This window comes from Nycticebus coucang, chromosome Y (assembly GCF_027406575.1).
Source record: "Nycticebus coucang isolate mNycCou1 chromosome Y, mNycCou1.pri, whole genome shotgun sequence".
Taxonomy (NCBI): Eukaryota; Metazoa; Chordata; class Mammalia; order Primates; family Lorisidae; genus Nycticebus; species Nycticebus coucang.
The window spans coordinates 1,191,412-1,204,201 of record NC_069805.1 but is presented as its reverse complement, the minus strand read 5'-3'; the positions used below and the strand labels follow the sequence as shown (position 1 = coordinate 1,204,201).

The window sequence follows — 12,790 nt, the reverse complement described above, 5'->3', positions numbered from 1 at the left end:
AAACATTTTCCTGTTAACTCAAAAGTGTTAATTTGGGATTATTCTGCTACTTCTTGTTGTTATGATTATGAAGAATATTTATTAGATAATCCAGAAAAATACCACCAGTATAAGTGGCTATCTGATGCCTCCCAACCTATCAGACGATGGTTCTCACCTGGTTTAGTTGAACCCATATGGGTTGCACAAGAGCAAAATAAAACCCAGATACATTATGATTTATTTCGACTGGTTGCTGCATCTAATATGATATTAGAAAAGAAACCTGGTATGAACAAACCCATAACAATATCAGTTAAAGTTTGTGTTGGATATCCTTATGCATTGTTGTTAGCTCCCAACACTTATCTTACAATCACTCAACTGAGAAATTCCTACCAAATAACATGTACCGCATGTAAAGTGACAAACTGTATTACTTCTACTGATTTATTTAAAGAAAGAGTGTTTAATTCTGTGTTAATTGTAAAAAGACCTTCTTATGTAATGTTACCTGTTGATTTACAGAATGATCCTTGGTATGATAATTCTGCATTACAAGTGTTACAAACACTTAATGAACTAATCCGGCCTAAAAGATTTGTAGCAGCATTAATTTTAGGTATTTTAGCTCTAATTTCTATAGTAACTACCTTTGCTGTAGCCACTACAGCTTTAGTACAACAAGTACATACAGCACACTTTGTCAATACCTTAAGCAATAATATAACATTAGCCTTACTGACACAGGCCAGCATTGATAATAAGCTAGAAGCCAAGCTGAATGTCTTAGAAGAAGTAGTTTTAGCATTAGGGCAAGACATAAAATTTATACAACAGAAACTACAAACTAAATGCCATTCTGCTTTTCAAGCCATTTGTGTAACTCCTTTACCATACAACCTCTCAGAATCATGGAACAAAGTACAGGCACATCTTCAAGGAGTTTGGAAAGATAATGACATAACACATAACTTACATAATTTGCAAAAGGACATTACAACTATAAGTCAAGCTCATTTACCTATTACATCTCTTGATGCTCTGGCTCAGTCCCTCACTAATAATTTTAAGGCTCTGAATCCATTAACCTGGGTCCAGTATATTGTGTTCATAGCTATTATTGCTTGCCTGATATTCTGTGTTGTGTTACTGTTACCTTGTCTCATTCGATGTCTGTTTTCTTCCGTCAATGCCATACACCAAGAACTCCTTGAAATGCGTTTCAAAAACAAAAAGGGGGGATATGCTGCACCCTCGGCACCATGCCGCAGCGAGGTGGCGCTGTCCGCGTTGTAAAACGATGGAAAGGAGGTCTGTGCTCCCCGGAGCGAAGCCCCCAGCACCCCCAGTGTGCACAGCAACAGAAATGTTGCCTAGCATGCTGTTTTTGTCGCAAAAACTCAAGGGGTATGGCTTCTTGTGAAAGAATACTTACTTGTTATGCTGAATGTCTGTTTGTCCTGATAAGTAAGCAATAAGTCTTGTCAGAATGAACACAATAATAGCTGATTCAGAAACAGCACAAGAAGTATGACTGTGCCAGACTCAGTGGCTCCAAGTAAGCCTGCACAACAGCATGTTCCCACCATGAATGTCAGTGGGCTAAGACAATGCAGGCACAGCAAACAAGACATTTAAACAAGATGTTCCAACACGACATGCACTATCACCACCTGCAGTAAAACTTTACTTAGAAAAACATCTTGCTTCACTAATTTTCATATGTAATACAAATCGATAGAGTAGTTTAATGTTTAACAAACAATCAATTATGAATCAAAGTATAATTACTAATAAGAGTAAAAATATATAGAAAATATATATAAAAGTAGTCAAGCATTATACATAAAAGAATATGTCCAGCTATTTTAAAAATAAGATCATAAGAAACTGAAAAGAGTTACAAAACTGAGAGGAGTTGCAAACCTTGACATTCCTAAGAAAAGAGGGAGTAAGCAGGTGTTACTGATAAACCACCTCCCTCCGGAGAGCAAAACCTTGAAAACATGTAATGCATGATAAACCGCATATGCAGACACAAAGATAATTTACAAGCATAAGCAGAATGAAGATTGCATTGTTTGAACCTTAGAAACAAAATGTATAAATACCAACCTCTAAACTCAGTAAAGTACAGCTGCATACTTCACCAAGTGCTGTGTGTCAGACTGTCATTCCTGAGTCGACCTTTCAACCAACCTGTCTCCGTTTCCCTGCTTTCCCTCGGACTGAAGCCCACCGACAGGGTGGTCCGCGGCAGCAGTCCCCTGAAAAACCGGAACCTTGCATACATAGCTCAGGCTTCTTTTTACAAATGCTGGCCTCCGGTGCTCATGCTGGTGGACGGGGTCGGAGGTCAGGGTGAGGGTCTAGCCGGCCATAGGAAGAAGATGGCGGTGGAATCACGCGTTACCCAAGAGGAAATTAAGAAGGAGCCGGAGAAGCAGATCGACCGAGAGAAGACATGCCCGCTGCTGCTCCGAGTGTTCACCACTAATAACGGCCGCCATCACCGAATGGACGAGTTGTCACGCGGGAACATACCATCCAGCGAGCTGCAGATCTACACTTGGATGGATGCAACCTTGAAAGAACTGACTAGTTTACTAAAAGAAGTCTACCCAGAAGGTAGAAAGAAAGGCACACACTTCAATTTTGCAATTGTTTTTACAGATCTTAAGAGACCTGGCTATCGAGTTAAGGAGATTGGCAGCACCATGTCTGGCAGGAAAGGGACTGACGACTCCATGACCCTGCAGTCACAGAAGTTCCAAATAGTAGATTATTTGGACATAGCAATTACACCTCCAAATCGGGCACCACCTCTTTCGGGACGCATAAGACCTTATTAAATTGTATTTACTATTCATTGAATTTATTTTTTGGGTCAGTTATGTAAAATAAACTTCCATGCTCTTTTCCCTCTTCTGATTATTGCCATTAAGCCTTTAAATTGTAAACAAATTATAATGCATCTATTTAGGAGTTAGATTTGGATGTACTATGATATGAATATTAATGGAAAGTCTGTGTTTTTCAAGCCCTTCTGTAAACTGTGAAGAAAAGTGCTCTTAGCATTCTGTGTAAAACTGTATTGTTAAATACATGTGTGCAATCGGAAAAAACAAATGCTGGCCTCCTTTGCACTGGCCTCCTTAATAATAAACAGTTCTTTCTGCAACCTCTTAGTTGGTTTCTGGAGTCCTCACAAAAGCAGTTTGGTCTCTGTATTGTTCTCAAATCTGCTGTCTCTGTGGGGTAGTGATGCGTAGACATCTTGGCGAATTGGTGTTTTCGTTTTGTTTTCTTTTTCTTCAGTGTTATTGAATTAACCACAGCCGCATCTGATTCTAGTGTTTTTAAACAATTACTCTTGGAATTACAGCATGCTTTTTGAAATTTCCAAAATTCAAAATTAATCAGCTGCTTTATCCTCTGGGGCAGTGGGAAGACACTAGGTGGAGATTGTTGAGCTTCTTGAATTGATGTGCTTCTTTAATCTCATCAGAAGAGAAGGAATACTTTTTTTTTTTAATTTTAGCAGGCCAGGGCTGGGTTCAAACCCACCAGCCCTGGTGCATGTGGCCTGCATCCCACCCTGAACTGTGGGCACTGCCAAGGAATACATTCCTCTCTCACTCCCCCATATCCTCCCTGAGATTTCAAGGTGTTAAGACCAAATTCCACCACTAAGAGATCACCAGATACACATGAAAAAAAAAAAAAAGGAGTGATTTTATTCAGGCATGCTTGGGCCGTACCTCCAGCAGAACTCTGCTCAGAGGGGACAACCCCGAGGTAGAAATGATGGCAGGTTTTATACTTTTTGGCATGAAGCATTTTGGGTTGCAACAAAATGTGGGAGAAATTTCCCACTGGAAACTGGGACCAAGTTGGGGGGTTGGTCCTGTGGGGACTGAGGTAACTTAGGAGGTTTAGGATTGGCTGGCTGTATCCGGGACTGGTCCTATCTGGAGGCTTTGAGAACAAAGGAGTGTATGTTGGATTGGCTGGCTCTATCTGGAACTGACCCCGCCTGGAGGCTGTGAGACTCCAGAGGGTGGGCTTTCGCTGGTTGTGGCTGGGGCACTAGGGCTAATTGTCAGGAGGGGGGTGCTGCTGAGAATCTCTCAGGGCATGGTGAAAGACCGACTCTGCACCCCTCCACTCTGCTAACTAGCATTTTTATCTTCTCTCTTTCTTATATCCACTATGTCTCCCATTGCCCTTTATATCTCTGGGTGGTAGTTAGTTAACATTGTAGTGTTGCAGTCAAAAACCTCTCTTTCCAGCAATTAAAGAGTTACTACAGTTTGTTAAAAACTATTTTTTTTTTGGCTGCAAAAAACACCCTATGGTTGCTATGTTACAAACAATTTTGAGATAAGGTGCTGGCATTCCACAGAAGACCCAAGGTCAATTACTCATTTAGAACTAGAGAAAAAAAAATAAAAGCTCTTCTGTAGACTGCAGCCATTTTGCCTTGCATTCTGTATGCCACATTTCTTCCCACCCCACCCCACTACGGGTTAGGATTTGGGGCTGGGCTCTTCAAAGGGTCCCTTGCATCTGGATTGGCATCATTCTGGGAAATTTGTTTTCATATATTGCTTAATTTCAGTCCTTGCTAGCACTTTGCTTTTTGGGACTTGTGTTTATCTTGTTAGATCTGCTCATCCATCCAGTCCTCTCAGTTTTTCATCTTCTTGTGCAGTTTCTTGTCAGCACCCTTTGTATTACTAATTTTCTCTTCAACTGAGTGTCAACATGTTCTTTAAACCTGTTCCTTTCAGTTCTTAATTTCTTAACTTTGGTCACTGCATTTTTCATTCATAAAAGTTTGTTCTGATTGCTCTTTCAAATATGCTAGTGTTACTGGAAGTTCTTCATTAGGTCTTTGGTCTTGGGATTCAAAGAATGAATCCAGAGACCACAGGTCAGTGGTAAGACAGGATTTATTTTACAGAAAAAACAGTAGAGCTCCTGGCAGAGGAAAAGACTCAAGTAGGAAAATCTCTTCTCTGCCTACATCCTTTGTCTAGTTTTTTCTCCAGTTCTAGATGTGTTTATATATGGCCTAACAAATGAATGGATACAGTCCCTTTCACAGGGGCAAAGTTAATGAATGAGTTAATATGAATAGGTACAGTCCTTTCTCCTATGGCTAGGGCAAAATGTCACTGAGTTCTTTTCATGAAATTAACCAGGCCTAGGAAACTTACGTGAAATTGACCAGCTAGGAAATGGTGAGTGAGGGCTAAATAGGGAACCCTGCACCAGGGACCAAGCCCATAAGCTGTGTAGGCACTCTAGAGGGCTGTCCCATGTGGGCAGACTACACCCCAATAACGGGAAAGTAGAAGTGGCTTCAGCAGTGGCATGGGGTGTGCTGAGGTGTCCCTCAACAAACTACTACCTGCTGGATTGGATGATGGTAGAAGTGGGCAATTAGGGTTTCTCCAGGGAGAGGGTGAGCCAGGGGTCCATAATGGAATCCGGTCTTAGACTGGAACCATTTATTACTGTTTGTGGCTTGATGACTTTTTTTGGGAAGAGACAAATCTGATAAGCCTATTAAAAGGCAAGGGTACATAACAATGAGAGGAGTGGGTTAATTACAGTATCATGGTGTCAGATTGGGAATAAAGGAAGTGATATTAACAAAAAACTGCACTAATGCTTTACTTGCTGGCTTTAATTAATAACTTCACTTTTTCTTTAGGCTCACAAGTGTAGGTGAACGGTGGTTGATGCTCTTCATGGTTGGCTTCTGTCGGAGATTGTGGCTTCCAGGATTTTACTCGTGAATGATAGATGTATCCAGGAATCTATTCCATAACTTTAACAGCTGTAGAAGAGAAGATAACAGAAAAAGGACCCTCCCAACTTGAGGTCAGGAAAGGTCAATTGCAGGGAAGAGTTTCGATCATAACTAGATCTCCAGGGGAGGAAAGCTCTTCTAGTGTTGAGTGAGAAAGTATAATTGGGAGGTTTTTAAGGATTTGTTGAAAGTTATGTAAAGAAGTAATATGTTTTACTAATGCTGTAGTTACTTGATCTAATTACAAATCATTAGTTAAAAAGGGCCTTCCATTTCAAATGAGCTGCAACCGAGTTTCTGAGTTAAATTTCTTAACTCAGGAGTACAATGCAGTACAATGGAAAGTAATATAGTTTAAGGAAAATGAGTCTCAAGTTAGTTTTTTCACTGTCCTTTGATTTTATTCATTTTTTTCTACCTTTCCAGAGGACTGGGGCCTCCAAGAACAGGTGATACTTTATGCACAGGGCTTTAGATATTCCCTGTGTAATAATTGCTTTGAAGGGAGGACCATTATTGCTTTGCAAACTTCAGTAGAGTCTCCCCGGGTCTTTCTGTTCTGCAAAGGAATGCTTCAACCCAATTAGTAATAATTATTCACAAATACCACTAAATATTGTATACCCTGTACTGTAGGGAGATGAGTGAAATTAATTTACCTATCTTCACCTGGATATTTACCTTACTTTTGTATCCCTGGGGAAGCTAGACCATAGAGTTTTTTATATTTTTTTAACTAATTTGGACCTATTGAGCATATTTTGCTCTTCCCACATGTCCCTCACTAGCCCATACTTCTGGGTTAATTTCTGTCTCTAATAAGAGAAGACATAGCATATGTTCTTGTCCCATATTCCTATAAGTGGTGGTTCCCACTTTAGTTAATATGTCCTACCCCAGAAGGGCAGCAGGACTTTCAGGCATGATTAGGAAGGCATGAGGAGAATAGCCAGTCACCCCATTTGCAGCTTAAAAACTGAGAAATGAATTTAGTAACTGGATTTCCTGATACCCACTGTATAGCTAACAGATTTGCAGAATAGACCAGGGTTAGAGAGCGGTACAGAAAAGGTTGCTTCAGTCTCAGTGCCTGTAGCTCAGTGGCTAGGGTGCTGCCCACATACCACCTGGGCTGGCAGGTTCAAAACCAGCCTGGGCCTGCCAAAACAACAATGACAACTACAACCAAAAAGTAGCCAGGCATTGTGGCAGGCACCTATACTCCCAGCTACTTGGGAGGATGAGGCAAGAGAATTGCTTAAGCCTAAGTATTCGTGGTTACTGTGTCACCACGGCACTCTACCAAGGGCAACATTGTGAGACTCTGTCTCAAAGAAAATGTTGCTCCAGTGTCCAGAAGAAATTCTGTCTCATGGCCCTCCATTATAAGGCAGACCCAGGGCTCTTTAGGGGTAATGACACAAGTTGGAGCCATGAGAATCTGCCCTAGGCACCCTCAGTTCAGTTTGAGGGCTGATGGGGTCACTGTTTCAGGAGGGCTTCTTCTCTGGGGACAGGCTGTCCTCCAGTGGTCACTCTTGCATTCTAGACAGGAGCTGGGTTGCCTGGAAGTGTTGCCTGGGACAATCTCCTGCTGCTTCTCTGCAGCCAGTCTGACCACATTGGAAACACTTGTCCTTAGTTCCTCTGGCTTCCCTCTGCCCCTGAATGGTGTCCATTTGTCGGAGTGCCATTACTACAGCTGTTGTCTGTTTTTATCCCTTCTTTTCTTTTTTCTCACCTTCCTCCTGATCTCAATTATAAAATTGATGGCTGTGGCCCTTATATCTGGAGCAGATTGAATGATAATTTATCTTTTAAAATAATTGGGCCTTCTAAGCAGTCAGGTATCAACCCAGGGTGTTTTCTTATTGCCTTCCTAAGCTGCTCAAGAAAGACTAAAGGACTTTCATTTTGCTCCTGGCAAATTGTAGACAACTTAGAATAATTCTTAGGCTTTTTCTTGGATCAATGTAAACTTTCCAGGATACATGTTAGAAAGTATTTATGCCATCAGTCACCTTTTTTCTCAGGGTCCCATTAAGGATCATCAAAGTGAACTGCCTGTCTTCCCATGGAGTATCTGTCCCTTTCCTCTCAGAGGACATACTGCTATCAGTATTGGACATGAATCACAAATCACCCCACTTTCAGGCCTCATCCAAAACTTCATTTTTCTCATTCAAAGTTAAAGTTTAATGTAGTAGTAGCATTACATCTCTCCAAGAGCAGTCAAAGCTTTGTCCTAACCATTGGAGAACATCTGTATACCTATGTGGGTCATCAGAAAATTTTTCTAAATCAACCTCACTTAGAGGAAATGGAAGGTTTACTTAAACATTTCCCCTTTCAACCTTTCAACCACCACAGTCTCAACCATGAGACACAAAAGAGGATACAGTTGCCAGCTGGGGGTCCCAATAGAACTCAAAGAAACTCTTGGAACAGCCTCCTTCTTGGGATTTTCTAAAGCCATGGAGGAAGGTGGAGAAGTATTTGGTGGGTTCAACTAGGTGGTGACAGCACCTCTCTCAGGAATCCCTGTGGTTATTCGGGGGAAGTTATTACATCCAGGAAAGCTGAACCTATCTCACAAGTTTTACACAGTTGGGATTGTCTCTGGGGAAAAAGAAAGCTTGCACATAGGTAATTCAGACCATTTCCTTTCTTATTCACTATAATTTTAGAGTACCCTCTGGTGTTCATTGTTTATAATTGTGGAGCTGATACTAAGGCCGGGCCTGACTACAAAAGAAAACCATACATTTTTTTCAGTGTCTGGGGATCAAACATGTCCCAGTGCTTCAAAATACGGACTGTGGTGAGATGTTATCCCATCTATTGTAAACAGTAAATGTCCAGCAGAGTGCCATTGTTAGAGCTGTCATCAGTGTCCACCCTTAAACCGCCCTCAGTGTTCCTTGATTGTCAAAGCATCCTCTGACCAATCCAGGAGGCCTTCCAGCCAAACAAAGGAAGCATCCTTTCAGTGCTTACAGGAGAATCCCTGAGGAGTGTGGCCTCCTCAGCCCCTTTGCTTACCTGGATTTACCCACAATTAACCAAGAAAATGGGGGTTCGGTTCCCTTTGCGAGGGCTGAACAGGGAAGCTGGCACTAGAGCCACTCCCTGCTCCAGAATCTGTGTGTATGCCCCACAGGGCAGACTCAACACAGGCAGCACTGTGCCCTGAAATAAGGGTAATTTAGAGGTAGTTCCGGCAGCAGCATGGGCTATGCTGAGGTCTCAAGTAACTAGGGATCTGTGCGTTTCCCTGGTGCTTGCCCCTCTCCACATTCTTGGCTCTGCAACCCTCACCTTCCCTCCCAGGGCTGCAATGCCGAAGTCCCAGCAGATCCTCCTGAGCACCTGGTGCAGCCTGAGTCTGAGCCGGGGGTGCCACCTGCCCTGTATCACTAGGTCACTTTGCAAATACAGAGCTTTTTTTATTTTTATTTTTAAGATGGTGTTTTTATTGGAGTGGCACCTGTGGCTCAGCGGGTAGGTTGCCGACCCCATATACCGAGGGTGTTGGGTTCAAACCCGGCCCCAGCCAAACTGCAACAAAAAAACAGCCGGGCGTTGTGGCAGACACCTGTATTCCCAGCTACTCAGGAGGCTGAGGCAAGAGAATCACCTAAGCCCAGGAGATGGAGGTTGCTATGAGATCTGTGACACCATGGCACTCTACGGAGGGCCATAAAGTGAGACTCTGTCTCTACAAAAAAAAGTGTTGTTTAATGCTAGCTTTTTCTGTTTTATTTTGGTCCTTGAAGACACCTTTGTGGCAGTTCCCAAGTTCTGAATTCTGTTGGATCTTGACTGTGTTGCAGGTGGTGGTTCTTTTTTCTTTCTTTCTTTCTTTTTTAATTGTTTGTAGTTAATTTGAGGGCAGATGGTGATTCGTTATCATGCTATCTTAGTTCGTTCTGTGCTTGACCCTACGTATAAAATATTGTTAGTAAGGGGTGGCGCCTGTGGCTCAAAGGAGTAGGGCACCAACCCCATATGCCAGAGGTGGCGGGTTCAAAGCCAGCCCCAGCCAAAAATGGCAAAAAATAAACAAACAATGTTTTTAGTAAGAAAACAATTCTGCCTATGAGAGGAGGTATTCTTGCAACAAAAGGCACAGTTTCCTTTGTTCCCTGTTTTAAGCCTGGAATGTGTTTGCTTGAACTAAGAGGAGGATTTTTAGGAAGTAGTTTTTTGCAGTGTTTGTCATAGTTTTCCTCTCCAAAGAGCACCAGACCACCATTGCCAGAATCCGTTTAACATTTGGACTGCCTCTGCTAGAAAAAAAAGGAATTCTCCTTGGGGCCATAGTGTTTTATTACAAAAATAGAATAAAAACTTTCAAAGCAGTCTTTTCTAATCTATTGAAAAATTAGTTGTTTTTTATTTTCTGAGCATGGGTTTGACTCATGTCATACTTCCTGAGTTTGTTTCTGAGAATTGAGTTTTCTGTCATTTCCACAAGTATTTAGTTGTGCCCAGAGTGAACTTGGGGGATCCAGGATGATGATCTCTGAATTGTACCTCCAAGTATGTGGAACAGTGTCACATCACTGCCCACTATCCTGTCAATTTTGTTCAAAGAACCATCAGGCAAACATTCCACAGGGAAGGCCCAATCACAAGAACATGTGGTATATGGTTGGGTGGGCCTCTGGAGCAGGGCAACAAGAGGTGGGGGAGATGTGCTGATCCATAGTGAAAACAATGAGCAGAGGTTTGTACAGTGCATAGGGCAGGCTATAGACCTTCCTACCTGCCCACCAGTTCTGTATGCTTCACAAAGCTCCAGGCTCAAAACTAGCATGAGTTAAATGCAACTCACCTGGCAGTAAATGTGTTGAGTGGTAAGTGTTGCTCTGGACTCATTTCATTCTCTTTTGTTGAATGAGTCATTTCTCTTAGTCTCACTGTGTGGCAGTCCCTTTTGTTGAGACCTAGCATGGTATAAGAGAAAGGACATTCTCTCTGGTGGGTGGATGTACAATGGTCTGAACTGTGATTGGGTACTCTGAATTCATTTAGCAAAGGTGTATTGGAGACCACTCTTCAGATACATGCAGACAGTTAACAGGCCCCTGGGGATCTTATTAAGATGGGAGCCTATGTGGTCAGCTTCTCAAAAGCACTTTGTACAGAGGATCTATTCTACTGAGGGGTGTCTAATAGTACAGAACAGGGCTCAACACTTTCTCAAATTATAGAAGCAGTGATTCTTGGAAGGATGTCTGCTTTCAGTCCATGTTTATCAACATGCCTTAGTGTGCCCACAGTTCTAAGTGTCATGGGCTTATTGGAACTTGACAGAATAAATGTTTTTGTCAATGCATAGCCCTTTTTATTTACTTTAGCAAGCAGTGACAAGCAAAGAAGTGAAGGAACTATTGTAACATTGAGAGTTTTTTACTCAGAGAATTTTATTCTGAATAACTTAGCTCTGTCTCTTTGCCCTATACATGTGAAGAAAACAAACAAATGCTTTGTACTTTTATTTTTTTTTTAAGACCGATTATCACTCTGTCCCTCTGGGTAGAGTGCTGTGGTGTCATATCTCACAGCAACCTCAAACTCATGGGTTTAAGAGATCCTCTTGCCTCAGCCACCCAAGTAGCTGGGACTACAGGTGTCCACCTCAATGTCTAGCTAGTGCTTCAAAAAAAATTTTTTTTAATTAGAGACAGGGGTCTTGCTCTTGCTTAGGCTGATCTTGAACTCCTGAGCACAGATGATCCATCCACCTTGGCCTCCTGAAGTGCTCCTATTACAAGTGAGCTACTGCTCCCAGCCTGGCATTTCTTCTGATTTTTCCCAAGCACTGATTTTCTTTTTTATCAAGGTTGTGCAGTCTTTTGCTCTAATGAGCAAAACATTCCTTGACAGTCACCTAACCCTTTTGAGGGGTGTAGGGATGTGTCTCCTCCTTATCAGCTAGATCAAACTGTAACTTGTGTAACTGAGCACAGTATGTAGTATAATTTTTTTTTCCTATTAACTGAGGGTGGTAGAATGCTGTTAGCTTACCTGTCATCTTGGTAGTTCCTGCAAAGACCTGAAGAGATTGGCAAGGTACACAGAACTTGAAAGGAAACCAAATCCTTTTGGGCTGTCATGTGGTTTCTAAACTTTTTTATATTTATTTTTAATTGTTGGGGATTTATTGAGGGTACAATAAGCCAGGTTACACTGATTGCACTTGTTAGGTAAAGTCCCTCTTGCAATCATGTCTTACCCCCAAAAAGTGTGGCACACACCAAGGCCCCACCCGCCTCCCTCCTTCCCTCTCTCTGCTCTTCCTTTCCCCAATCCTCCCTCCTTCTTTCTTTCTCTGGTATCCCCTCCACCCACCCCCACTGTGACCATAATTGTCATTAATTGTCCTCAGATCAAAATTGAGTTCATAGGATTCATGTTTCTCCATACTTGTGATGTTTTACTAAGAATAATGTCTTCCACTTTCATCCAGGTTAATACAGAGGATGTAAAGTCTCCATTTTGTTTAATAGCTGAATAGCATTCCATGGTATACATATACCACAGCTTGTTAATCCATTCCTGGGTTTGTGGACATTTAGGCTGTTTCCACATTTTGGCGATTGTAAATTGAGCTGCAATGAACAGTCTAGTACAAGTGTCCTTATGATAAAAGGATTTTTTTCCTTCTGGGTAGATGCTCAGTAATGGGATTGCAAGATCAAATGGAAGGTCTAGCTTGAGTGCTTTGAGGTCTCTCCATACTTTTTTCCAAAAGGTTGTACTAGTTTGCAGTCCCACCAGCAATGTAAAAGTGTTCCCTTCTCTCCACATCCATGCCAGCATCTGCAGTTTTCAGATTTTGTGATGTGGGCCATTCTCACTGGGATTAGATGGTATCTCAGGGTGGTTTAGATTTCCATTTCTCTAATAGATAGGGATGATGAACATTTTTTCATGTGTTTGTTAGCCATTCGTCTGTCTTCTTTAGAGAAGGTTCTATTC

General features: G+C 41.9%; 1 protein-coding gene across 1 annotated transcript; it reads left to right on the top strand.

Annotated features, from left to right (window-relative positions):
• The first annotated feature begins 2,315 nt into the window (after positions 1-2,315).
• On the top strand, positions 2,316-3,099 carry LOC128579094 (histone deacetylase complex subunit SAP18-like). The gene has a single exon (XM_053581366.1). The coding sequence runs from the start codon at positions 2,316-2,318 to the stop codon at positions 2,832-2,834; it is 519 nt and encodes a 172-aa protein (XP_053437341.1). The 3' UTR covers positions 2,835-3,099.
• The last annotated feature ends 9,691 nt before the right edge of the window (positions 3,100-12,790 follow it).